Genomic DNA, 22,640 nt, shown 5'->3' with positions numbered 1-22,640 from the left:
CCCAGACACTCACAGTGGAAATACAGCTCCTCCTCGTCGTGCGCATCCTGACCTCCTTTGCCATAGCTGCAGGGCCTGGGGGTGCAGTCATTCCCTGAGCCAGGCTGGCTCAGCCAGCACCCGGGAGGGACCTTCTTGTTCTGCTGGTTCGAAAGCCCCTCCCCAGGGCACACACAACCCTAGCGCCAGACCTAACCCCTCACCCGCATCAGCACTCCTAGCTATTTTCACTTTGCCACACAGTGTACATTCTTGCCACTCCAGAGGCGCCCGAATCTACACCCCTGACTAAGCTCAAGCTGCCTCCTGGCTACAGGTGAACCAAACAGGCCCTGCACTCGGGCAGCTTCCAGTCTAGCCAGGAAAACCAACACGGAGAGCTAACCACAGCCCACGCACAGGGCCACGCACAGGAGAGGGGCCCTGCGCTGTGCAACACATCACGAATGGAAATGACCCTTCCGGGGCGTCGGGATGGCTTCCCAGACAGAGGACTCCATCACAATCAACAAAGCCACAGGCTGGCATTTGGGGCCCCCTGAGGCCCGGTCTTGCCGGCCCAGACAAAGACTTGGACTTTCATTCCAGATTGGAGGCGATCCCTAGGGCATTCTGAGCAGGGGAGCACTGTGAGGCCATTTGCATGTCAGAAAGAGCACCCTAGCTGCTGCTGCCGTCCCTGTCCCTGCCAGCGACGGGGGGCGGGTGGCAGAGCGCAGGCCGCGGGGCAGCCACGGGAGAAGAGTGCGAGGGCTCCAGAGACAGGCAGGTGGCAGGGCCCCGGGCTCGAAGGCTGCTGGAAGGCAGGACGGGGCAGGAGGAAGGCTCGCCCCGCAGGGCTTACGGAGCTGCCCCTGACCACGAAGGGGAGACAAGTTCGCGGTCAGACGTCGAGCTCGCAGGGCCTCTGGGGTAAGCAGGGAGGGTCCGAGAGGAGGGGGTTCGGTGCGTGTGTCTGTCTGGAGTTTGGAACAGAAGTCTGCCGTGGAGGCACAAATCTGGGGGCTGTGAGAAGTGGGACCAGGAGCGAGTCTGAGGACCCGACATTTACAGACGGGGTGGGAGGGAAGGGGCCAAGGAGACCCCAGGACCCGAGGGAAGGAAAGGAGGAGCTGGGAGAGGCCTGTCCCATGAGGGCTGAGGAGGAGGGACCGGGGGTTCGGAGAGGGCGGTCACGGGTTCGGCACCAGTGGGAAAGAGGGGACAGGCTGTCATACAGGAGGAAGTGGGCCCGGAGGGCAGGGCCAGCGTGGGCTCCTCGGCTCCTCGACCTGCAGCTGTGGGGCCGAGGGGCTCAGGCTTCTCTCTAATCAAAGCAGCATGAGAACAGCCTGCCTGGCAGCGGAGCTCACTCAGCACTCGGCACGCTAGCTGCCGTGGGGGTGAGCGGCACTAGACACAGGACGGGTTCCTGCAGTGTGCGGGGGAGGGGTCCAGGTCCCGGGCAGGGAGAGGGTGGAGCCGAGGGGCAGGTGTGCGGAGCGGGGCTGAGGAGGCGAGGGGCTGACGGTGCAGGTGGAGAGCAGGGGCAGCACAGGTGGCTGGGAGCAAGCTGTAGGGACAGGGAGCCTAGAGGACAGCGCAGGCGCAGCTCGGTGTTTGGGGTGATGGGGGGTCAGGAAATGGGAGAGGGAGGTGGAGGTGGGACAGAAGAGGAGGACCTTGGGAAGGAGGAAGTCAAAGAACCAGGAGGCTGGGCCTGGGCATCCTAAGGCTATGGAAGTCACCGGGCATGGTGACAGGACCCCCACGAGTGAGGAGACGTCCAGGAGGGGGGTCGAGATGACGGGCAGGGGCCAAGGTTGAGTGGGTGGAGGAGAGGCAGGGAAGTGAGAAGCTTCCGCCGGGAGACACCCTCTGGGAGAGTGGATGCGCCAGGGCAGACAGGAGGGACGGCAGAGGCGAGGGGACCTGCTCGTGGCAAGCGCAGCAGGGACCTGGACAGGAGAGGAAGGTCTCTGGGCCGGGAAGGTCTGCTCCACTGCGACACGCGTGCTGAAGAGCTGGCCCTGCCGGTCAGCATGTGAGGGACTCTCCCCACTTCACTGCGGTCCGATTCTGGGCAGGTTTTGACACCCACCCCCTGCCTACTCCGCCTGCCCAGCACGTGGGTCTCCGAGGCACTCCTGGGCACGGCCTTCCTGGCCAGGTGCCCCTCGTTCCCCTCTCTCCCCTTTCCTCTTTCTGCCTCCCCGAGCCCCTAAACTCACATCCAGGACACGGTGCTCTCGGCTCTCCGCGGCCGCTTTTCCAATAGGTCCGCCACGTGAACTTTCTGGCTCTGGGAGGAAGGAGCTCGCTACTCTGGTCCTGCCTTCCTGACTCCCTGGCAGAGCTGGCCCCAGACCGCAGGGCAGGTCCTCTCTACTCCGTCACTTTGTGTCAGGGCCAAATGAATGCTCCCTGCCCCTCCAGCCCACGGCAGTGAGTTCCGGACGCTGAGGTGTGGCTCTGCGGCAGGCCCATGTCTCTCCTCTGCTCCCCCAGCTCCAGCGCTTTGCATGCAGATCTCCCAGCCCCTCAAATCTGCTGGGTACCGGCCTGGGAGCTGTGCGTGGTGTTTCTGCTGCACGCAAAGGACTGGACAACTCTGAGCCACAGCTCCCCTCCCATCCCTGTCTGCCCACTCTCCTGCAAACTGCCTCCTGCTGGGGGCCGGGGCCTCTGGTTGATCAGTCCCTCCCTGTCCTCCCCCCTCCCGCACACCAACACACAACCCAATTTCTGCCTTTCTTCCCTTTGCCTGTATTCGAGGGCCTCAGGACCCCCTGGGGGCAGGAGCTGGGCGCCTCTGAGCACCTCGGGAGAATCCTAATCACACTGGAGCAGCCACCGCTTGATTCCATCCTCAGTGATGCCTTCTGACATTTAATGAGTTAAGGAGCTAAATCCCCTTCATCCCAGAGCGGCGGAGCTAGCTGCAGCGCCCGCTGTCGCAGGAGCGGCGAGTGGGGGAGGGGCCTTGCCTGTATCTACACAGCGGTGCGCGAATGTGCTGGTGTGCAAACGCTGCTTTGGAGAGAGGTGCCTGCGAGCACAGGGACACGACGGGCCACCTACCTCCTCCAAATGGCCAGCACGCTCATCACAGAGCCCAGGACGAGGAGGGCTGAGATGGTCACCACAGTGACGACAACTGCGGGGCTCTGGTCCCTGGGGCCTGAGGCAGCTGGGAGGGAAAGCAGGAAGTTGAGGCCGGCAGAGGACTGGGCTCCGGGGTAAGTGTCCTCACCCCACAGCAGGACCCCCGCGTGAGCTCCTCCCAGCAGCAGAGGGACCAAGGCAGTCCCGCCAGACACAATGGCACCAGGAGCCTCCTCTCCTCCCAGGGCAGGGCACCTCCGAGGCAGCCCAGCTCTGAGAGAGGGGCAGGGGTCCCGACAGGCAGGCCTGCGGCTCCCTTTTTGCCTTTCAGATGGGCAATGAGAGACTTAATATAGTTCTGCAGGGGGAATGGCCTCTTATCTCAACCCCTCAGCCCCAAGCAAGACCATTCGTCACCAGTAATAATAAAAGCAAAATAATAAAAGTAAAAATAAAGTGCACACTTACTCCATTCACGACACTATGCCATGTGCCTTAACTAACTGATCCTTTCCTTTCATCATCACAAGCAGCCAGTGCGGTGCTATTGTCTCTGGCTTATAGCTGAGGAAACTGCTCAAGGTCACACAGCTAATAACTAATAAACCTCAGATTTGAACTTGATTCCGAAAGTCTCTGCTTTGAATTATTCCACCAAGGGAGAGGCCTAGAAGACCCCAGGCTCTCAGCTCTATCTATCCACCCATCCACCCATCCATCCACCCATCCACCCACCCATCCACCCATCCACCCACCCATCCACCCACCCATCCACCCACCCATCCACCCACCCATCCATCCACCCATCCACCCACCCATCCACCCACTCATCCACCCATCTACCCATTCACCCATCCACCCACCCACCCATCCACCCATCCACCCATCCACCCACCCACCCACCCACCCATCCACCCATCCATCCACCCATCCACCCACCCACCCATCCACCCATCCACCCATCCACCCACCCATCCACCCACCCATCCACCTATCCACCCACTCATCCACCCATCCACTCATCCACCCACCCATCCACCCACCCATCCATCCACCCATCCACCCACCCATCCACCCACTCATCCACCCATCTACCCATTCACCCATCCACCCATCCATCTACCCATCCACCCACCCACCCATCCACCCATCCACCCATCCACCCATCCACCCACCCATCCACCCACCCATCCACCTATCCACCCACTCATCCACCCATCCACTCATCCACCCATCCATCCACCCATCCACCCATCTATCCACTCATCCATCCACCCATCCACCCACCCATCCACCCATCCACCCACCCATCCACCTATCCACCCACTCATTCACCCATCCACTCATCCACCCACCCATCCACCCACCCATCCACCCACCCATCCACTCATCCACCCACCCATCCACCCATCCACCCACCCATCCACCCACCCATCCACCCACCCATCCACTCATCCACCCATCCATCCACCCATCCACCCATCCATCCACCCATCCACCCACCCATCCACCCATCCACCCACCCATCCACCCACCCATCCACTCATCCACCCATCCATCCACCCATCCACCCATCTATCCACTCATCCATCCATCCATCCAACAGTACTCGGCTGGCACTGGGAGAAAGCAGTGAATGAGCCAGAATCCCTGCCCTGGAGGAGTGTACAGATCAGTGGGAAGGACAGAAAAAAACTTAACTGTAGAATAAAAAATAAATAAAAAAACAGAGAAAGGAGCAGAGCTGAGCAGAGGAACGATCATTTCTTCCCAAAGCCTTTGCAGAATACGGCAAAAGTAATGGGGTACCACTTCCAAGATTAGGTTTCAAGAGACTGTGGCTTCCATCCTGGGCACCCTCACAGCCACGCTCAGTCTCTAAAAGAACCTAGTTGCTGTGTTATGAGAAGCCCATGGGGGAAGGAACAGCATGCCTCCCTCGAAGAGCCAGCGAGAACCCAAGTAGGGAGACAGTCTCCCCCAGTTAAGCCTTCAGATGAGCACAACCCCCCGGAGGACACCTTGACTACAGCCTTGGGAGAGACCCCGCATCAAGTGGCACAGAGTTAAGCTGCACCCGTATCCCTGACCCACACCAAAAATGTGTTATCAAATGTTTGTTATTTTTTGCGGCTAACTTTTTGGGGCAATTTGCTGTGCAGCAACAGGGTACTGAAGCATGGTCTTTCATCCTGATCTGGGGACACAGCTCATTGGAAAAAATGCTCTGCAGATCGGGAGACCCAACCCCCCATAGCCAGGGCCACAGCAAAGAAGGCCGGGGAGCTCAGCAGTACTCACTAAGCAGAAAGCACCAAAGGAGTGGACGTCATCAGCCCCTTTCTGCTCACAGCCCCGGCTCCTGCCCACACCACATTCACTCCAGCAGAAGCCACGAGCCTTTGCTCATCTGTATCCCAGCTGCCTTTCCTGCCCGTCTCCACACATTCCAGTGTTCCCCAGCCTTTGAGAGCTGGCTCTGACCTCCCTCTGCCAGCACCTGGCCAAGGTCTGACACAGCCGGGCATCGGAGCAGGAAGTGCTGTCTCCTTTCCCAGAACTCAAACTCCCTCCACATTTATCTCCACCCCCTGTGGGCGCAGAGCTCTTCCTATCTTGGATTAGACTCATGGAGCAGGTTGGAAAGAATTATTATCTTGACAACTGGTGCCAGCATGCCTCTGAGGGGGAACTGCCTTTGTCCAGAAAAATCCTTTCAGGACCTGCTTGCGATAGATAGAGGTGAGACCCCGAGGGCTGGGTTAGCAGCCAGAGAAAAACAAAAGAGGAAGCTAAGCGCTCTCCACGCATCCTGAAAGGGGATGTGTGGGAGGTGGGGGGGTGGGGAGCCAGGGGAGGGAAGTGAAGGGGGTGGTACTTGGCGAGCTGTTTTAGGATCAGGCTGTCTAATGTTCAGCTTTTGTTTTGTTTTGATAACAGCCCTACTGAGAAAGCATTCGCCCCGAGAGGCACCCTTCTCGGTCTGCTGCGATTGCTGCAGGCAACCCCTTCACGGCCCCCACCCGCCAGGGAAGTCTGTTTCGTCCTCTGAGGACCCCTGGGGAAAGAGACAGTGTCCCATGTTTGGGACTAGACCATGGCAGAGAAAGAAGCAGAAAGGGAACAAGAATTTAGTGGTCAGAGCAAGAGGTGACCATGAGACTAAAACTCCTCCCAAGGAAACAGCAGGAATCTTGCAGAGGGCACAGGGTGTTTCCACAAATCATGGGATCAGTCCTGAGAGGCAGGGAGCCACCTGCTGAGACCTGGGATGTAGGTGTTCACGACCCCCTCCCGCGTGAGCTCTCCAGCACAGGTACACCATCTAATTCGTGTCACTGAACAGGCATCAGTCGGTGGGTTCCAAATTCATTTGTTAATTAGTATGCAATTAAACTGTATGGCAGGTTCCCTTAATTGCACAGATAATGTCCCCCTCCGATTGGTCTCCATGCACCACCCCCGTACCGGGTTCTCCCTGCCCAGGTCCACTGGCACAGATCACTTACCCTCCCCTGGGGTCTGTACTTCAATGCTGGGGTTGAAGTTCTGGGTCTCCCAGGAGGGCCCTGGGGAAGCCGCCCGGATCTGAAAGATGTAGCGAGTGGCTGGCTTCAGGTTGGTGACAGTGACCGCAGGCGCCCCTGTCTTCACCGTGGAGTAGGTCTGCTCACTCTGACCCTGGGGAGGAACCACGAAGTGAGGCCTAGACCCAGGGCCAGACCCAGGCTCCTGGGACAGTGATGGGGGGAAAGCAGGGAGGCAGGAGAGGACCCCGAGGTGGAAGAACCCGACTCCAGTCTTCTTGGGGGATTTCCCAAGGTTTCCCCTGAAGGATCCCAACCCCTTCCTCTACCACAAGCTCCTTCCCCACACTCTCTAAGAGAGACTTTAGAGAAGGTGCTAGATCGTCCTTCTGGGGGATCAATGAGAGGATGACGGACACCAGGGCCTGGCAGTCCAGGGGGTGAGCTGAGGAAGAAAATGAGCCCGACACCTGCCTGGTCCTTGTCAGCTCACAAAGCTTTTTCTTCCCCTTGTCGTATGATTTTCACAACTGTCCGGCAAGGCACGGGCCAGGAGGTGTTATATTTGTGGTTTGTTTGTCTCGTATCACGGATAAGGACACTGAGCTCAGAGGGGTAGAGAGGCTCACCCAAGGCCCCCACTGGAAAGTGGGGAGTGACAGGTGTCCCTGATGAGGCCCACTCACTGCCAGCTGCTGTGCCGGAAACTTTGGCCACCCGGCTTCCTTGCCAGCAGCATTTCTGTCTTCTTTTTAGGTGAGGGTCACATCGAGGACGGGTCAGGGTGACACCTCAATTCCTTCAGGTCCTGTGCTTTGTGCTCTACATCCTGCTGCCCCCAACACAGCTGACATGGCCTGTACCAGGGACGCTCTCATCATTCCGTCTCTGCCCACACTGCCGTATCGGAGCCCCTGCCACACCCGAGCCCTCAGAAGGGCACCTGCAGGGTATCCTGTGGCCCAGTCCTGTGGTCATGGTATTAGGAATCGGGCAAGGCTCTGACCCAAGCTGGGCCAATCTTCCCTCCAGGCCTTTGAACAATCCACTGAAAGACAGTGGACCTATGAGATGGGGCACGCTGGGGTCAGGGAGGAGGCAAGGGGCAAGGCTGCCAACCTCAGCCGCGGGATGTGCTATGAGCAAACCCCTCTGCGGAGGAGGCTGGACTGGTGTGCAGAGAGAAGCCCAGATGAGGAGCACTGTGGCTCCAGCAATTCTTGGAGTCACTGGAGTCCATCGGATGCTCCTGTAGACTTCAAATACAGTCCCTTTGTACTGGTTCCTCTCTTCGAGGGTCTTAGTTCCCAAATTCACTCTCACTAAGGGCCTGGAAGCATCCACCCAGCTCAACTTTGAAACTCAGCCTATACTCTGACCCCCGGTGAGCCCTTTGTAAGTAGCTCCTGTATGCCTCGCTCCTTCCCAGTGTCCTTTGCTGCTGTCTCCTAAACATCAGTATCCTCAGAGCTCTGTCCTGGCTGCTCTTCTCGCTCACAGTCCCCTTCCAGGTCATCTCTTCTGGTCCCCTGGTTTCAGCTACCATCTCTATGCCGAAAGCCCCAACTCTCCTTCTCCAGCCAACATCTCTCCTTGAGCTTCGGCTCTGCAGGTCCATCTGCATGTTCCACGGACCCCTTGAATGATACATGGGCCAAACCAAGTCACCATCTCACCCCAAACCTGCGCCTCCTCTTCAGTGGTTCTCCTTCAGTGGCACCCCATTCCCTTGGTCACCCAGCAGTGACTCAGGAGTCCCTCCACCTTCCTGCTCAACATACCACTCCCCCCAACTCACAGCTCTCAACAGACCTCTGGTATTCAAAAACTGTTATCTGATTCAGCAAAAACGTCCCTCCAGTCACTGAGGAGCGAGCGAGATTCTGACACGTCTAGTGCTGGAGTTGAAAGCAGGTTTCACGTTCATGAATAAAATTTGCACCAATCTACTATTAAATGCTTTAATAGTAGATTACATATCAGATTTAGAGAATAAATGTATGGAGAAAAGAGACAGTGGATTGGGATATAACGACATTTTCAAGTCATGGTTGAACTGCAACCATGGACTGACAACAGACACAAAGGTGAGCAAAAAATCAGCAAAAGTATGCCTGGCTGGTGTGGCTCAGTGGTTGAGCACTGCGTACCAAGAGGTCGCCGGTTCGATTCCTGATCAGGACACATGCCAGGTTGTGGGCCTGATCCCCAGTGGGGGGCATGCAGGAGTGGCCAATGTTCTCTGTCATCGATGTTTCTATCTCTCTCTTTCTCTCTAACAAAAAAAAAAGAAGAAGAAAAAAACAACAGCAAAAGTATTCTGTGAGAATCAATTGGCTATATGGAGTTTACAATAAGGAGTAGCATTTTTTCAGTTCAGGTTTTGAGCCAAATGAATTACAGAAAAGATTCTGGTTTGGATGTCAGAACTGCAGGCAAGGGCCTATAAACCTATACACAAATCACAGTCCTGTAGCTGCCGAGTGGCAATCTCCTTAGCATGGCTTCAGCGGAAAATCTCATTGTGATCTTCTTTCTACTAATCCATGCCTTCTTATCTCATTGAATCATAAGAGTTACAGGAGGCTATTTTAATTTTAGGTACTTTCTAAATTCCTACAGTGAATACATACTTATAACTGAAAAAGCATTAAAATTTCACTTGAAAGCTGGGGCAATAGGATGTCACACCTAATGTGTGTGTGTGGGGGGGGGGTTGATTAACTTTGACTTTGCTTTTCACTGCTGAAGCATGAAGTTCTCCTGCGTGTAGACACCTCGTTAGGAAGAGGTGGGAGGAATTCCCTCCTTGCCCATCAACCCCCTCTTCCTCTGCCCACCCTGACCCTCACAGAAGTGGACAGGCTTCTGTGTACTACACTCTTATTGAGGTAATGGCAGGACACTGACTTCAAGGGTGAAAGGACATCAGTGCCACAGGGGTGGGTGGGTGGACACCTCTTCTCACACTGGCATAAAGCCCCTAAGGCCGCGGGATCTCAGAGAATGACCTCCTGGGGCTTTGACCTGGTTGGTAACTGATTGTGATGGTGTTTAGAGCCCAGATTGCTTAACATGAGGGAGTTGAGTTGGGATCTGCTTAAGCAAAGCTACATGGACCAGCAGGACTACTGTATATTTTTATTATTTTTTAAAAATATGTTTTTATTGACTCTTTAGAGAGAAAGGAAGGGAGAGAGACCTAGAAATATCTATGTGAGAGAGAAACACTGATGGGCTCCTGCACGCCCCCCACTGGGGACTGAGCCCACAACCCAGGCATGTGCCCTGAAAGGGACCTCTCAGTCCATGGGGCGACGCTCAAGCCACTGAGCCACACTGGCCAGGCTTTATTATTATTATTATTATTTTATTTATTTATTTATTTTTATCCTCACCCGAGGACACCTTTTCATTCTTTGTTCAGATAGAGCAGGAGGGAGAGAGAGAGAGAGAGAAACATCGATGCGAAAGGGACACATCGAGTGGCTGCCACCCGCACGACCAACCAGGGCCGGGGACAAACTGCAACCGAGGTACATGCCCTTAGCGGGAACTGAACCCGGGTCTCTCCGGACCGCAGGCCGACGCTCTAACCGCTGAGCCAAACCGGCCAGGGCTTTATTATTATTTTTAAATGATGTTACCTATCCTTTATATCAGTAAAATTATAATAATAATCCATCCAGTCACTGTTTTGGAGACCTGATTATCAAACCTTACCAGCACACCTCAAAACCCTACCACCTGACCTAGCAATGTGCTAAGACAGTCATGTATTTTTGTAAAATTTGAAACCATATAATATTCTTTTTTCTTTAAAAGGGTTGCAAATTGTATGCCTACAATTTTGGCACAAAATCTGGATCAGCCCTCAGAGAAAGCTCTTTGTCGACTCTAAACACTGGCAAAAGTGGTGAAAATGGAGACGATGGCTAGATGATAGGGACCTGGAGACGATGGCTAGATGACAGGGACCTGAGGGAAAGAGGAAGCGCGGGAGAGTCCAGGGCCTGGAGGGGACAGGAAGAAACTCCAGCCTGGAAGGCCACTTAGGAGGCCAGGAAGAAGGACTTTTGCTGGGAGGAAATTGCAAAGAAGAGGAAGCAGGTGGGCAAGGGGGACAGACTGCAACTGGGAGTGCAAGGCCAGGTTCCCCCCAGACCCTGACTCACCTTCTCGTAGTAGCGGATCTCGTACTGTGTGCCATTGGCCCCAGGGGCTCCCGAGGGGATGGGCTCCCGCCATGACAGGGACACACTCTGGGGTTCCACTCGGTCCCTGCGAATCTCATCCTCTTCCCAAGGCCCTGAAAGTAAGTAATGTGGGATTTTGGATTTCGACCCAGATCCAACCACAGGGCAAGGCCAGGGGGCTGGAAGGGTAGAGTTTGTGGGGAGTGGGGGTGGGGCGTGGTCTCATGGCTGAGGGTGGGAGCAATAGGCTCCTGAGGGGCAAAGCCTGAAGGGTAGAGTCTCCAAGACCAGAGGGAAGCCAGGCCGGCACCCCACACACAGCTTTCCACTTCAGTGGCTCCATGGGGGCAAAGCCCCAGGCCTCCTGCTGCTTGTCCATCCCCTACATTCCAACTCCCCTCAGGGTGGTTGGTTCTAATCCGCCACACTTTTTCTACTTTGTGGTTTAGAGACTTAGAGAATATAAGAGGCAGGAAGACTAGCTACTTAACTCTTCTAATGAAGTGATCAACAGGTAATATACTCAACACACTAGAAATGAAAGGAAACTACCTCAACATAATAAAAGCCACATATGAAAAGACCACAACTGACATCTTACTCAACAGTGAAAGGTTGAAAGCTCTTCCTCTAAGATCAGGAACCAGACAAGGATGTCCACTCTTCCACTCTGATTCAACATAGTATTGGAAGTCCTGGCCAGAGCATTAGGTAAAAAAAGAAAAGACATCCAGATTTGAAAGGAAGACGTAAAATTCTCTCTCTCTACAGGTGGCATGATCTTATATATAGAAAACCCTAAAGATTCTACCAAAAACAAAAACCAACAACGACGACTAAACTGTTAGAACTAATAAACAGATACTGCAAAGTTACAGAATACAAAATCAATACACAAAAATTGGTTACATTTCTATACACTAACAATGAACAGTCTGAAAAGGAAATTAAGAAAACAACTTCATTTACAGTAACATCAAAAAGGATAAAATACGCAGGAATAACCTTAATGTCAATGGCCTTTTCCAAAGCCGGAATCACCATAATACCAAAACTTGACAAAGAACACATTAAAAAACACTATAGAAATCTCTCTTACAAATGTAGATGGAGAAAACTACTAAAATTCAAGAAAATTAATTCAGCAAAACAGTAGAAGACTAATGCACTCATGTCCAGTAGGGTATAATCTAGGAATGCAAAGAGAGTTCACATGGAAAAATCCATTAATAGAATTCATCCTAGCCATAGGTCAAAAGAGAAGAAAGCATGTGGTCACTTTGAAAGATGGTTAAGAGGCATTTTATAAAATTAGCACCCATTCCTTATTTTTACAAAAGTTTCACTAAAAAGTGAAAGCATGCCCAGCCAGTGTGTCCCAGTGGTTGAGAGTCGACCCATGCACCAAGAAGTCGTGGGTTTGATTCCCAGTCGGGGCACATGCCCAGGTTTTGGGCCTAATCCCCAGTTGGGGGCATGCAGGTGGGGGGGGGGCAGTCAATGTTCTCTCATTGATGTTTCTATCTCTCTCTCCTTCTCCCTTCCTCTCTAAATCAATAAAGAAAAAAAATTTTAAATAAAATAAAATAAAAAGCAGAAGCATTATATGGCCAAGGGGCTTTGGTGGTAGACAGACCTGAATTCAAAGATGAGTGTCTACTTAGTAGCTCACTGACTTCGGATAATTCACTTGGCCTCTCAGACCTCAATTTCATCATTTGAAAGAGGATCATCATTCCATTTAAATGTGTTAATGTAAAAAGTCATATTGCACAGTCCATAGAGCAGCACTCAATCTGTGGAAGTTTAGTATTTTTATTAATAAATAAAAATAAAAAGTATTTCCTTAATATTTCTAAATCCATCTCTATCAAAACAACAGGATTACTAATATGAAATACCAAATAAAATTTTGAATTGCATATAGTATTATACAAAAGGGATTTTCTAGCACATAGGTCTATATATGGGCATAGACACAGAGACAGAAAAAAATGTGGAAGGAAATACTCCAAGATATTAACAGTTGTTTATCTCTGGGTAATAGAATTTATGTGTGCTTTTTGCAATACTGAATTTTAAAAATGTAAATGCAATAGCAAATGTTAAATCACAACAGAGATTGTAAAACACTGGAAGTGTTGTTCCAGAAAACCAGACAAATTGGCCAATCTCTCCCAAAAGGCAGAGGAAAAAGATTAAGAGCTAAAAATATAAAGGAAATAAGATTTGAGAATCAGAAAACGGATGTACAACCTAAGGCTTAGCGAGATTCTTAAAAGAGATACTGGAGCTACCAGAGTTCTAGTCAAAGCAATAACTGAAACATTTTTTCCGGGAATAAAAAGAGGTGTGCAAATAAAAAGTTTTACTATGTTCCAATGAAAAGAGAGTGATACTGGTTAAATTTTATTTTCATCAGAAGGTTAAAGAATTATACACACTTCCTTGTGTGTTTGTGTGTGTAGGTCTCCAAGTTACTTACAAAAGAATGAAAAGTACACCGGTCTCAGACTTTCTGCAATACAACTACCAGAAGACAGGGAAGCTGAGTCACAAAACAATCATATCTTCTCAGATATGAAAAGACAGAAACCACAACCACTCACTTATCCTTCTCGCAAAGGAGACTTGAGGGTGAACCCTAGCTGAATGAGAAACAAATCGAAAGTAATTTCAAGAACAAGGAAGGTGTAGAATAAAAGGATTGTAGGTCTTCATTTATTCATCTCAGTTCCAGACTCAGAAATGTGACTGTTAGGCACTGACTAGTGGCTTCCATCGCCCCTATAGCCTGACTGTGCTTCCTAAGTCTTTTCCAGGACCAGGAAAGAGGTGGACCAATGCAGCAAAATTCTGGCGCAGGCTGAGGGATGGAGGATCCCTCTAAGACAGAAGAGGAGGTATGATTCTGCTTCCTACTGACTTACTTTTTAGGAGAGGACAACAGATTGAGGGACTCCCCACCTCCTTTTCCCTGGGAAAGTAAAGGCAAGACAGAGCTGGGTGTAGGGCAAGGACTCCGCGCTGTCAGGAGACGGGGCGTCCCGCTGGCTCCCACCGACTCTTACACGCTCAGAGCCTCCCGGAAAGGAGCCACCTGCATCCTCACTCCCTCTCCCTGGGGATCAATGGCGTCGGGGTTTGGGGGTTCACTTCGTCTCCAGGAGAGACGCTGGGCGCTTGTTTGCGGCGGCACCGGCCTCGATTGTGGTTTCTTTGAGGTGGCTGCGGGGCGTGGGGATGATCCGTGGGAGAGCGCAGGGTGTGGGCGGGGGCGGGCGCCTCACGGGGGCGCAGAGAGGTCCCGGCGCGCGGGGTGGCCTTACCCCCGGGCCCGGTGGAGACCGTGACCTGCGCGTAGGTGGTTCCCACGGCGGCCGCCGGGCCCGAGACGCCGTTGAGCGCCGCCACGCGCACGGTGTAGCGCGCCCCGGGCCGCAGGTGGAGGAGCGTGGCGGCGCGCTCGCGGAGCCCGGCCTGGCGCGGCACGAAGGCCACGCGCGGCTCGCACGGCTCGCACGCGCCCGCCGGGCCCTCGCGGCCGCAGCGCAGGCACAGCAGCGAGTACGTGACGTCCGAGCGGCCGCCCGAGTCGGCAGGCGGCAGCCAGCGCAGCCTAAGCGCCAGCGGCGAGCGGCTCAGGCTGTACTGCAGGTCCCGCGGCGCCGACGGCGGCCCTGGGGCGGCACAGGGTGCGGGCGCGGTCGGGCGGCCAGGCCGGGAGGGCGGAGCGGGGAGGGGCGGGGCAGCGAGGGGGCGGGACCGGGGCGCGTGAGGGCCAATGGGGGGGGCGGGAGCTTGGGGGCCAGTGAGGGGGTGCGATGTGAAAGTGGGGCGCCGCCAAAGATGGGGTGGGCGGAAGTGAGTGAGGGGAGGAGGATGGGGTATGGGGACGGAGAACAAAGTGTGAGGGGCGTGAGTCCACCGCCCAGCTGGAGAGTGAGGTGAGGTCGGGCGGATGGGGGCGCTCCACTCGGAGATCTGCCTCTGTCGGGATTCTCCCTGCTTTCCTGGTTCTTCCAACCCAAGCCCGGACCCCCGTTCCCACCCAGGCTCCCCTCCCTCCAACCCCTTCTCTCTAGCCGTCAAGCCTGCCTTTACCCTCCCCAGTGCGGAGCCCCCTGTCTTCACCAGCACTTTGATCCGACTTTCTTGACGCCCCCACCCTCCGTGATGCGTTCCGGAGGGGACTCACGGGTGCAGGAGGCCCAGGGCGGGTCAGTGGGCGAGCGCGCGTAGCTGTCCTGGCACACGCAGACCGTGGAGGCGGCTTCCAGGGCCCAGCTGTGCTCTGGGCATGGTGAGCAGAGGGGCCGCCGCGAGGATACCTTGTAAAACCCTGGGGGACAGGCTGCAAGGAGGAGCCGTGTGAGTAGGAGGGGCCCCTCCACAGCTTCTTCCTTTTTTTTTTTTTTTTTTAATCCTCACCCGGGGACATTTTCTATTTTTTGTTCAGATAGAGTGGGAGGGACAGAGAGAGAGAGAGAGAAACATCGACGTGAAAGGGTCACATCGAGTGGCTGCCACCCACACAACCCAACCAGGGCCGGTGCCAAACTGCAACCGAGGTACATGCCCTTAGCGGAACCGAACCCCGGGTCTCTCTGGACCGCAGGCCGACGCTCTATCGCTGAGCCAGACTGGCCAGGGCTCCACAGCTTCTTTCTCCCCTGCTTTTCTGCCCGCCCTCTTTAGGGCCAGGGTTATCTCCTCTAATTGCGGTGGGAAAAGTGGGGGGAAGGGTCTCAGCTACTCCAGCCTGCCCCGTGGGGGTCGGCTCCCAACTGAACAACTCCACACTACCTAACCCTTAGTAAGAGCTTAGCATGTGCTAGAACACTGGAGTGTTTTATTTTTAGTAATTATTTTAATCCTCACAACAACCTGTGAGATGTGTGCTAGATCCCCATTTTAAGAATGAGGACACTAAGGCTCAGAGAGGTTAAGTAACTTGCCCAGTGTCCCACAGCTAGTAAGTGGTGGGATTCCAGCCCCAGCAGACTGGTTCCAGTGCCCCAATGCCCACTGGAAGAAAATGAGGCAAACTTTCCAGTCTTGATGTGAGGACAAAAGAGAGAAGAGAGGTGCCTCCGCAGTTACCAAGGGACAGACAGACACCCACACATGCCCAGATACACAGAGACAAACACTCTGACACACACATCTTGTCAAAGCTCATCCTCCCACAGCTATTCAGTGTTAATGTGTCATGAATCCTCAACTCACACACTTGGTTCCAGTTTGAAAGTGGGGCCAGCCAAGTGGAAGGGAGGGGAGTGGAGTGAGAAAAGGGACAGTGAAAATTCCCTGGTTCTATCTTGACACCTCCTCAGTTACTTTGCTTCTCTTGCCTCACCCAGAACACAGGTGGTTAAGGGCATAGGGTTTTATAACTGAACAACCTAATACGAAATAAGCTGCACCAACTTATTTGCTGTGTGGCCTTGGACAAGTTAGTTGACCTCTCTGAGCCTTGTGTAAAATACCTCCAAAAGGTTGTTGAGAAATTACTGAAATAAAACATGTAAACTGCTCAGCCAAGTAGAGACAACATTTACACAATAATGGTAGTAATTACTGTTCCTCCATCACAAGCCTGAAATGGAAACTGCTATACACCCACTTAAAGAAATTTTTCACCAGCTGGGCCAGGGAAGGAGGCAGTGGTTCCTGGCCCCTCCTCTCAGAGCCTGGTTGGCTCTCACCTTATTCCTTAGCTCCACCCATATTTCTCTGTCCCTCCTCTGTAATTTAGCAGGTTATGAAAGGCGGGCTGCTCTCCAGCCCCAAGAAGACAGTACAAAGGAAGGGATGCAGACTAGTCGTTGGGAAAAACTTTCAGCCTGCCTGGGAGAAGGGTTTCCATCATCTAAAAAGTTTAGACTTGGGAGGGTCCATCTTACCTAGAATTCTGGGCAACCCAGTGTTGGGGCAGAGCTTCCCAGCCCAGGAAGTCTCTGCCTCAGAACAAAGCACAGGACACACTAACTTGGTAGTCTGTGGTCTAATGAATGTGTAGCAGTGATCCCAGCTGGGACTCAGAAGTCCTGGATTCCACTGTTAGCTCCTTTATTTCCTTTGCCTCTCTGGTCTCAGGAAACCCTCGGTCCAATGAAAATAACAACCATGGCCTGCCCACCTCTGTTGTAAAATTAGAGAGGCGATCTGTTTGCAGCTGTCGGGAAGGCATATTGGAGGCTCCCTTTTCCTGTGTGCATGTCCCAGAGATGGGGGGTCCCATCAGAGACAGCACTGGTTATCTCTACTTTGAGAAGGTTCGTTCAGAAGAGGTTTGTGTTGAGGGGCAGGCTCAAGGAGGGACTCCTGACTGCTGCTGGCCCCTCCCTCTCCTCCTCAAGATCAGAGTCAGAACTTCAGACGTCATCTAGCTTAATTGGCCCAGTCCCCAGCAGCTTTCCTAGCAGTAGCTTTAGTCTTTGCTCATATACTTTGTAATGGGGAGCCCCTGCTCTTCCGAGGCTGCCTCTGCTGAGCAGCACTGGCAGTTACAAAGTGCTGCCTTATGCTGAGCTCCAGCCAGCCTCCCGGTCTGTAATCCCCCCAGAGCCACCCCATCACAGGGGCTCAGTGTACCCTGTGGAGCCTTAAAGGGCATCTGCTAGGGTTCTTCTGCTCCCTAGAAGTCCTACAGAGAGTGAAGACACAGATCATACACCCTTATTTTCTCCCCGAGTCTTTCAATAATTCCTGTAGTGGCCCGGAAAGGGGAACGAGTCCAGATCACCGTGTCCCCTCTACATCTTTTAGAGGGGACCTGCACTTAGCTGCAGAAGGCATGTGGAAGGTTTTCACTTTCTAAATGCAATTCTGACCATGTGAGTTCCCTTCTTAAAACCCTCCAACAGCTCCCCACTGCCATCACCCCACCCACGCCACACTGAACTCGTCCCTTCACACCTCTGGGTCTTGTCCTGTAATGTCCTACCTGTTCCTTCCTGGAAAACTCCTATACTTCTCCAAACCCGTTCAAAATAATATCTCCCTGTGAAGTTTTCCCTGACATCCTCCCTAGCTCCCTACTCCCCAAGGCAGAGCTGAGACAAGTGGCCTTTGGTCTCAGCTTAAGGAGAGGGAACTCAGCACAGCTCCAGAGTGGGATTGGGTTCCTGAGCGTGTGATTGCCCAAAGCTTGGATCTAAACCTCCCCCTACAGCCCTGATCCATGCATTCAATTTTTTAAAGCATCTGCTATGAACCAGGTGCTGTTCTAGGCTCTAGAGATACAATAATGAATAAAACAGACCAGGGTCCTATGTCCACTGATACAGATGCCCTCCCCCCACCTTATAGGAAGAAGAGAGGCCATCAGTTGGTAATTCCCCAATGTCTGGCCAACAAGCCCACAAACACCTCCATCCATAACCATCTTCCCTCTCTTTCCTTCTTTCCAAGCCTAGTGGATCCTGCACTCTGGATCCCACCCCTCCACCTCCTCCCAGACTACATTTTATCAGTCACCTTTTTTTGTTGTTGTTGTTCAGGTAGAGTGGGAGGGAGAGAGAGGAACAGAGAGAGAGAGAGAAACATCGACGTGAAAGGAACACATCGAGTGGCTGCCACCAGCACAACCAACCAGGGCCGGGGACAAACTGCAACCGAGGTACATGCCCTTAGCGGGAACCGAACCCGGGTCTCTCAGGACTGCAGGTCGACGCTCTAACCGCTGAGCCAAACCGGCCAGGGCTAACCTCCAAACTCTTAAACTGCTCCTTCTCTTCTCTTCCCAGTGACAGAACACAGGAGTAAAGCAGTAAGAGTGATCTGTTTAGGGTGCAGGCAGTAAGGCATTGTCTATATAGTGTCTAAAAACAATAAAACGTGGTCTGCTTTTATTAGCAACACGTGTCAGCAATTCTAACCCACATCACTAATAAAATACTTTTTCCCCCTGAGGCAGACCACTCCCACCATCCCCTCCTAGGTACCCACTGGCTCCTTCCTTTATCATATAAGCAAGGCTCTCCCATCTACAGTGAAAATCCACTCTCACCCCACACAGTGTCCTCATGATACCACACCTTCTCCTCCCCGTAGTTCAGACCTTGTGCCTTGGAGAGTTGTTCCTATTCCAACTCTAGCTCCTCAGCTTCCTTCTGTGAGACTTCATCATTGGCCCTCTTGCCTCTTACCCCATACATTGTCCTTGGTCTGTCCCAGCCACACCCACAGTTTCGAGTAGCATCTATGTCTCTGTTGCTGAGCCCTAGACCCACTTTCTAGCTGCCTCCACTTGAATGCCCTATGGACACCATAAATTCAATACGTCCATCCATGTCCCATGTTCTCTACCCCATTGAAGGACACTATCCATTCAATTCTCCAGAAGCATATGAAAGGACTCCTTTCTCCTTCCATATCACACGGTCACTAAGTGTTGTGGATGCTATCTCATTGTCACAACCATCCTCATCTCAATGATCTCTGCTGTTGCCTGAGTTCAGACCTTGTGCTCTTTCTCCTGGGCTGTTGTATCATTTTCCTTCCTCATCTTCTGGCCTCTCATTCTTCCTTCTCCAGTCCTTTCTTTTTAATTGCCACTTGAGTGATCTTTTGAAAATACAAATCTGAACATGTCAGATCCCTACTTCAAATACCCCAGTGGTCTAAAGCATAAAGTCTAAACTTAATTCCAACATTCAAGACAAGTCATGATTTGCCCCTATGCCCCTCCAGCTCCATCACCCTTCCCACCCCCAAATGCCCTCTGCCCCAGCCATACTGCATTCTCTCCTGCCTTCATGCTTCTGCACACAATTCTTAACTTAGCATGCTCTTGTCTGCCTGGAAGAAAGGCCTTCTCACCAACTCTCTCCACCCTTAGAAGTAGGTTTTTCCTTCTCCTGGCTCCCCCAGTTCTCTGCTGATACATATCACACCCCATGGTAACCACTCACTCATCTGATACATTTCCACTGGGCACCTGTCATATACCATATCCTGTTATGGACACTGGAACTGCTGAGACTAATATGACCCATTGCCTGAGCTCAAGAATTTCCTAATCAAGTGGTGGAAACACACATAAGTAGAATACTGCATACCATGGGGGTAAGTACAGAAATAGAGGTTGCAGTGGGTACTGGAGAGCCTGGAGGTGGATCCTAAGTCTACCTGGAGATCTCAGGGAGGTTCATGTCTCCAAATCCCTTACTAAACCATAAGTTCCCCCAGGAAAGAGATGGTGACATTTATCTACATATATCATAAATCCTCAATAAATGCAGATAGTATGTTCTCAATTAGTATTGAATGTATGAGAGCAAGTTCTGTTACTTCCTCCCCTGTCTTCCCACCACTGTTAATCCCTCTATTAGCGCATATCTTACCCTATTGTGATAACAGACTATGCCTGATTTATTTCTATTGTCCTGGCACCCAGAAAATGGCATGAGCTTTTAAAAAAATCACTTTATCTTTCTCCATTAAGTGCATATATCCATACCCCATCCCTACCCTCAGTGTTCAGAGCCACAGATCTGGGAAGAGAAGGAAAGATCTGTTCTTGGTGTTCCCACAGACCTAAGAAAGCACAGAATCCCCAACACAGAGGGTCTCCCCCAGGGAGTACAGTGACTCTAGTTCAGAGAATTGGGTGGGATATTAGTAGTCATCTACAGCAATTTCCCAATATCTATCCCCCCCCCCCCATCCTCCTGCCAGCCTCTGACTTGCATATTGTCACATTGTCAGTGACAGGTAGCCCATTCCCTATAATGTAACCAATCCCACTAGCCAATAACTAGTAGGGTCAGGCTGCTGTAAATTCTTCCTTATGCATAGGGGAGCCACCAAGGTGTAACAGAAAGAGCTTGACAGTTGGGCAAATCTGGATTCAAACCCTGGTTCCCCATTTCCTAACTTTGCAAGTGTGTTCATCTCTCTGAGCCTGTTTCCTCATTTGTAAAATAGAGATAATGACGACTTCCTTTATTGCCATGAATAAATAAGAAGACCTGTGTGAGGCACTTGTGGGAGAGTCTGAAATGTAGGTCCCTAACATCCCTTTATTTGGAGTCAAATTCACCTCCTAGTAACTTCACTCATTGGTCCTAGTTGGACCCACTGGAAGCTCCACAAAAGCTCAGGACTTCAGGCTCCACAGCCCACAGCCTCTCCACTCCCCTCCTGCCTCTCTCATCTAGATACTCTCTCTCCCAACTGTCACCTGCGCGCTACACTCCCACGCCACACCCCCTAGTCCGCTGGATACCTTCACAGATGTCGCCACGTTCCTGGAATCCGGCACTGCAGCTGCAGCGGCCCACGGGCACCAGCCACTCGCCGTCGGCGCCGCAGTGCATGCGCGGGGGGCGGCCGGGCTCTCCTTCTGAGTGCGCCACGCACGTTCCGGTCACCTCCACCAGCGTGGAGAAGGCGCTCTCGGCCGCGGTGGCTGGGAACGCCGCCAGGCCCCGCACTGTGGCGCGGCACTGCTTGTAGTAGACGCGCACAGAGACCAGCGCCACGCATGCGCCCACGTCCTGGAAGGCCAGGTGGAAACCCCGCCGGCTGAGCTGACCGAGCTCGCGCACCTCTGTGTTCAGCTTCATCTTGCGCTCGCCCAGGTCGCCCTGAGTGAAGCTCTCGTCTGCGGCGATCGTGTCGATCTTGCGGGGTCGGCTGCTGCCTGGGCGGGGACGCCCTCGGCCCAGATCAGCCTCGGTTTCCAGGTAGTAGACGTTGAAAGTCTCCTTGCAGGTGCCCGCGGCACCGGGGATGCTGCTGCAGTCGCGCAGCGTGAACTGCAGCTCCACGAAGATGCGCTGCCCGCGGCCACGGCTGATCCAGCCGGTCTGCAACCAGTTGTCCTGGTTGGGCTCCAGCACGTTGCACACCTGGTATGTGCGGATGGGACGGTCGTGCTCGTCCACGCCGCTGATCTCCTCCCACTTAGGAGGAAGAGCAAAGATGTAAGCAGCTCAGAGCCAAGGCGCCCCCAGTAGGCTAGACTGGCTGAAACCCCCCTGACCCATCATTTCGAATTCTCCTCTCCGGCCTACCCACGCTGGCCCCCACCACTGCCTATACACACCCCTGAGACTATAAGATGCAAAGCCAGGAGAAATGTTGGGGACAACAGTCCAATTTTTTAATTTTATAGATGGGGAAACTGAAGCTCCATAGTAACAGGGACTTGACTAGATATACCCATGGGGTTAGTAGCAGAGGTAGGAATGGTGCCTGGAGTCTCTTGGCTCTGCACCCAATGCCCTTTCCATGACACCAAGCTGTGGTCACATGGCCACATCTCCCCACTCTGACCCTGTTTCCAAGCCTTTCTTAGGATTCCAAGTCTTGCTTGTTCTATCAAGCCATGGATCAACAACACTGCTTGGAGGATCTACTGTGTGCAAGGCACTGTCCAGCACTGGCTCTGTCCAGAGGCCACATTTCTGTTCCTAGACACAGCCAGTTCTCTCCTCATTTATGTTTTTTTTCTTTTTTTCCCCTGTCTGACTGAAGACAACGTTTTCTAATAGGCAACTCTGGCTTGAAGCCAGGGCTGCTGCAGACCACATGTTCTGGGAGTATTTTGATCTGATGTAACCATGGGGAGCTAAAGGGACTGACTCCTGGACCACCACAGGATCCCAGTGACAGGAGGGGAAAGTTTACACTTACCCCATTACTCGGCAGTGCAGTCCAGCCCAGCTCAGCCTGGGAGGCTTTAGAATCCAGGAGAATGACTAGAGAGAGGGGAGAACAGATATGTCAGAATGCCAGAAGGTCAGGAGGGTGGACTCTTTGGAGAGTTCCCTGTAAATTTGCTAACTAAAGGGATGGTGAATGTAACAAAGGACACAGACAA

General features: G+C 52.8%; 1 protein-coding gene across 1 annotated transcript in view; it reads right to left on the bottom strand.

Moving 5' to 3' along the window:
* The window catches only part of EPHA10 (EPH receptor A10), a 30,108-nt gene that overhangs the window by 5,314 nt on the left and 2,154 nt on the right, over nucleotides 1–22,640 (bottom strand). The window contains exons 2-9 of the mRNA XM_036255978.1: nucleotides 22,454–22,518; nucleotides 21,042–21,720; nucleotides 15,006–15,161; nucleotides 14,137–14,487; nucleotides 10,787–10,920; nucleotides 6,594–6,765; nucleotides 3,061–3,169; nucleotides 14–75 (exon numbers count right to left, since the gene is read on the bottom strand). Of these exons, the coding sequence (XP_036111871.1) occupies nucleotides 14–75; nucleotides 3,061–3,169; nucleotides 6,594–6,765; nucleotides 10,787–10,920; nucleotides 14,137–14,487; nucleotides 15,006–15,161; nucleotides 21,042–21,720; nucleotides 22,454–22,518 (1,728 nt within the window). The remainder of the gene's footprint in view (nucleotides 1–13; nucleotides 76–3,060; nucleotides 3,170–6,593; nucleotides 6,766–10,786; nucleotides 10,921–14,136; nucleotides 14,488–15,005; nucleotides 15,162–21,041; nucleotides 21,721–22,453; nucleotides 22,519–22,640) is intronic.

Source organism: Molossus molossus, unplaced genomic scaffold (assembly GCF_014108415.1).
Source record: "Molossus molossus isolate mMolMol1 unplaced genomic scaffold, mMolMol1.p scaffold_m16_p_12, whole genome shotgun sequence".
NCBI lineage: Eukaryota > Metazoa > Chordata > Mammalia > Chiroptera > Molossidae > Molossus > Molossus molossus.
Note: the sequence above shows the minus strand (reverse complement) of the source record. Positions and strands in the feature narration are given on the sequence as shown.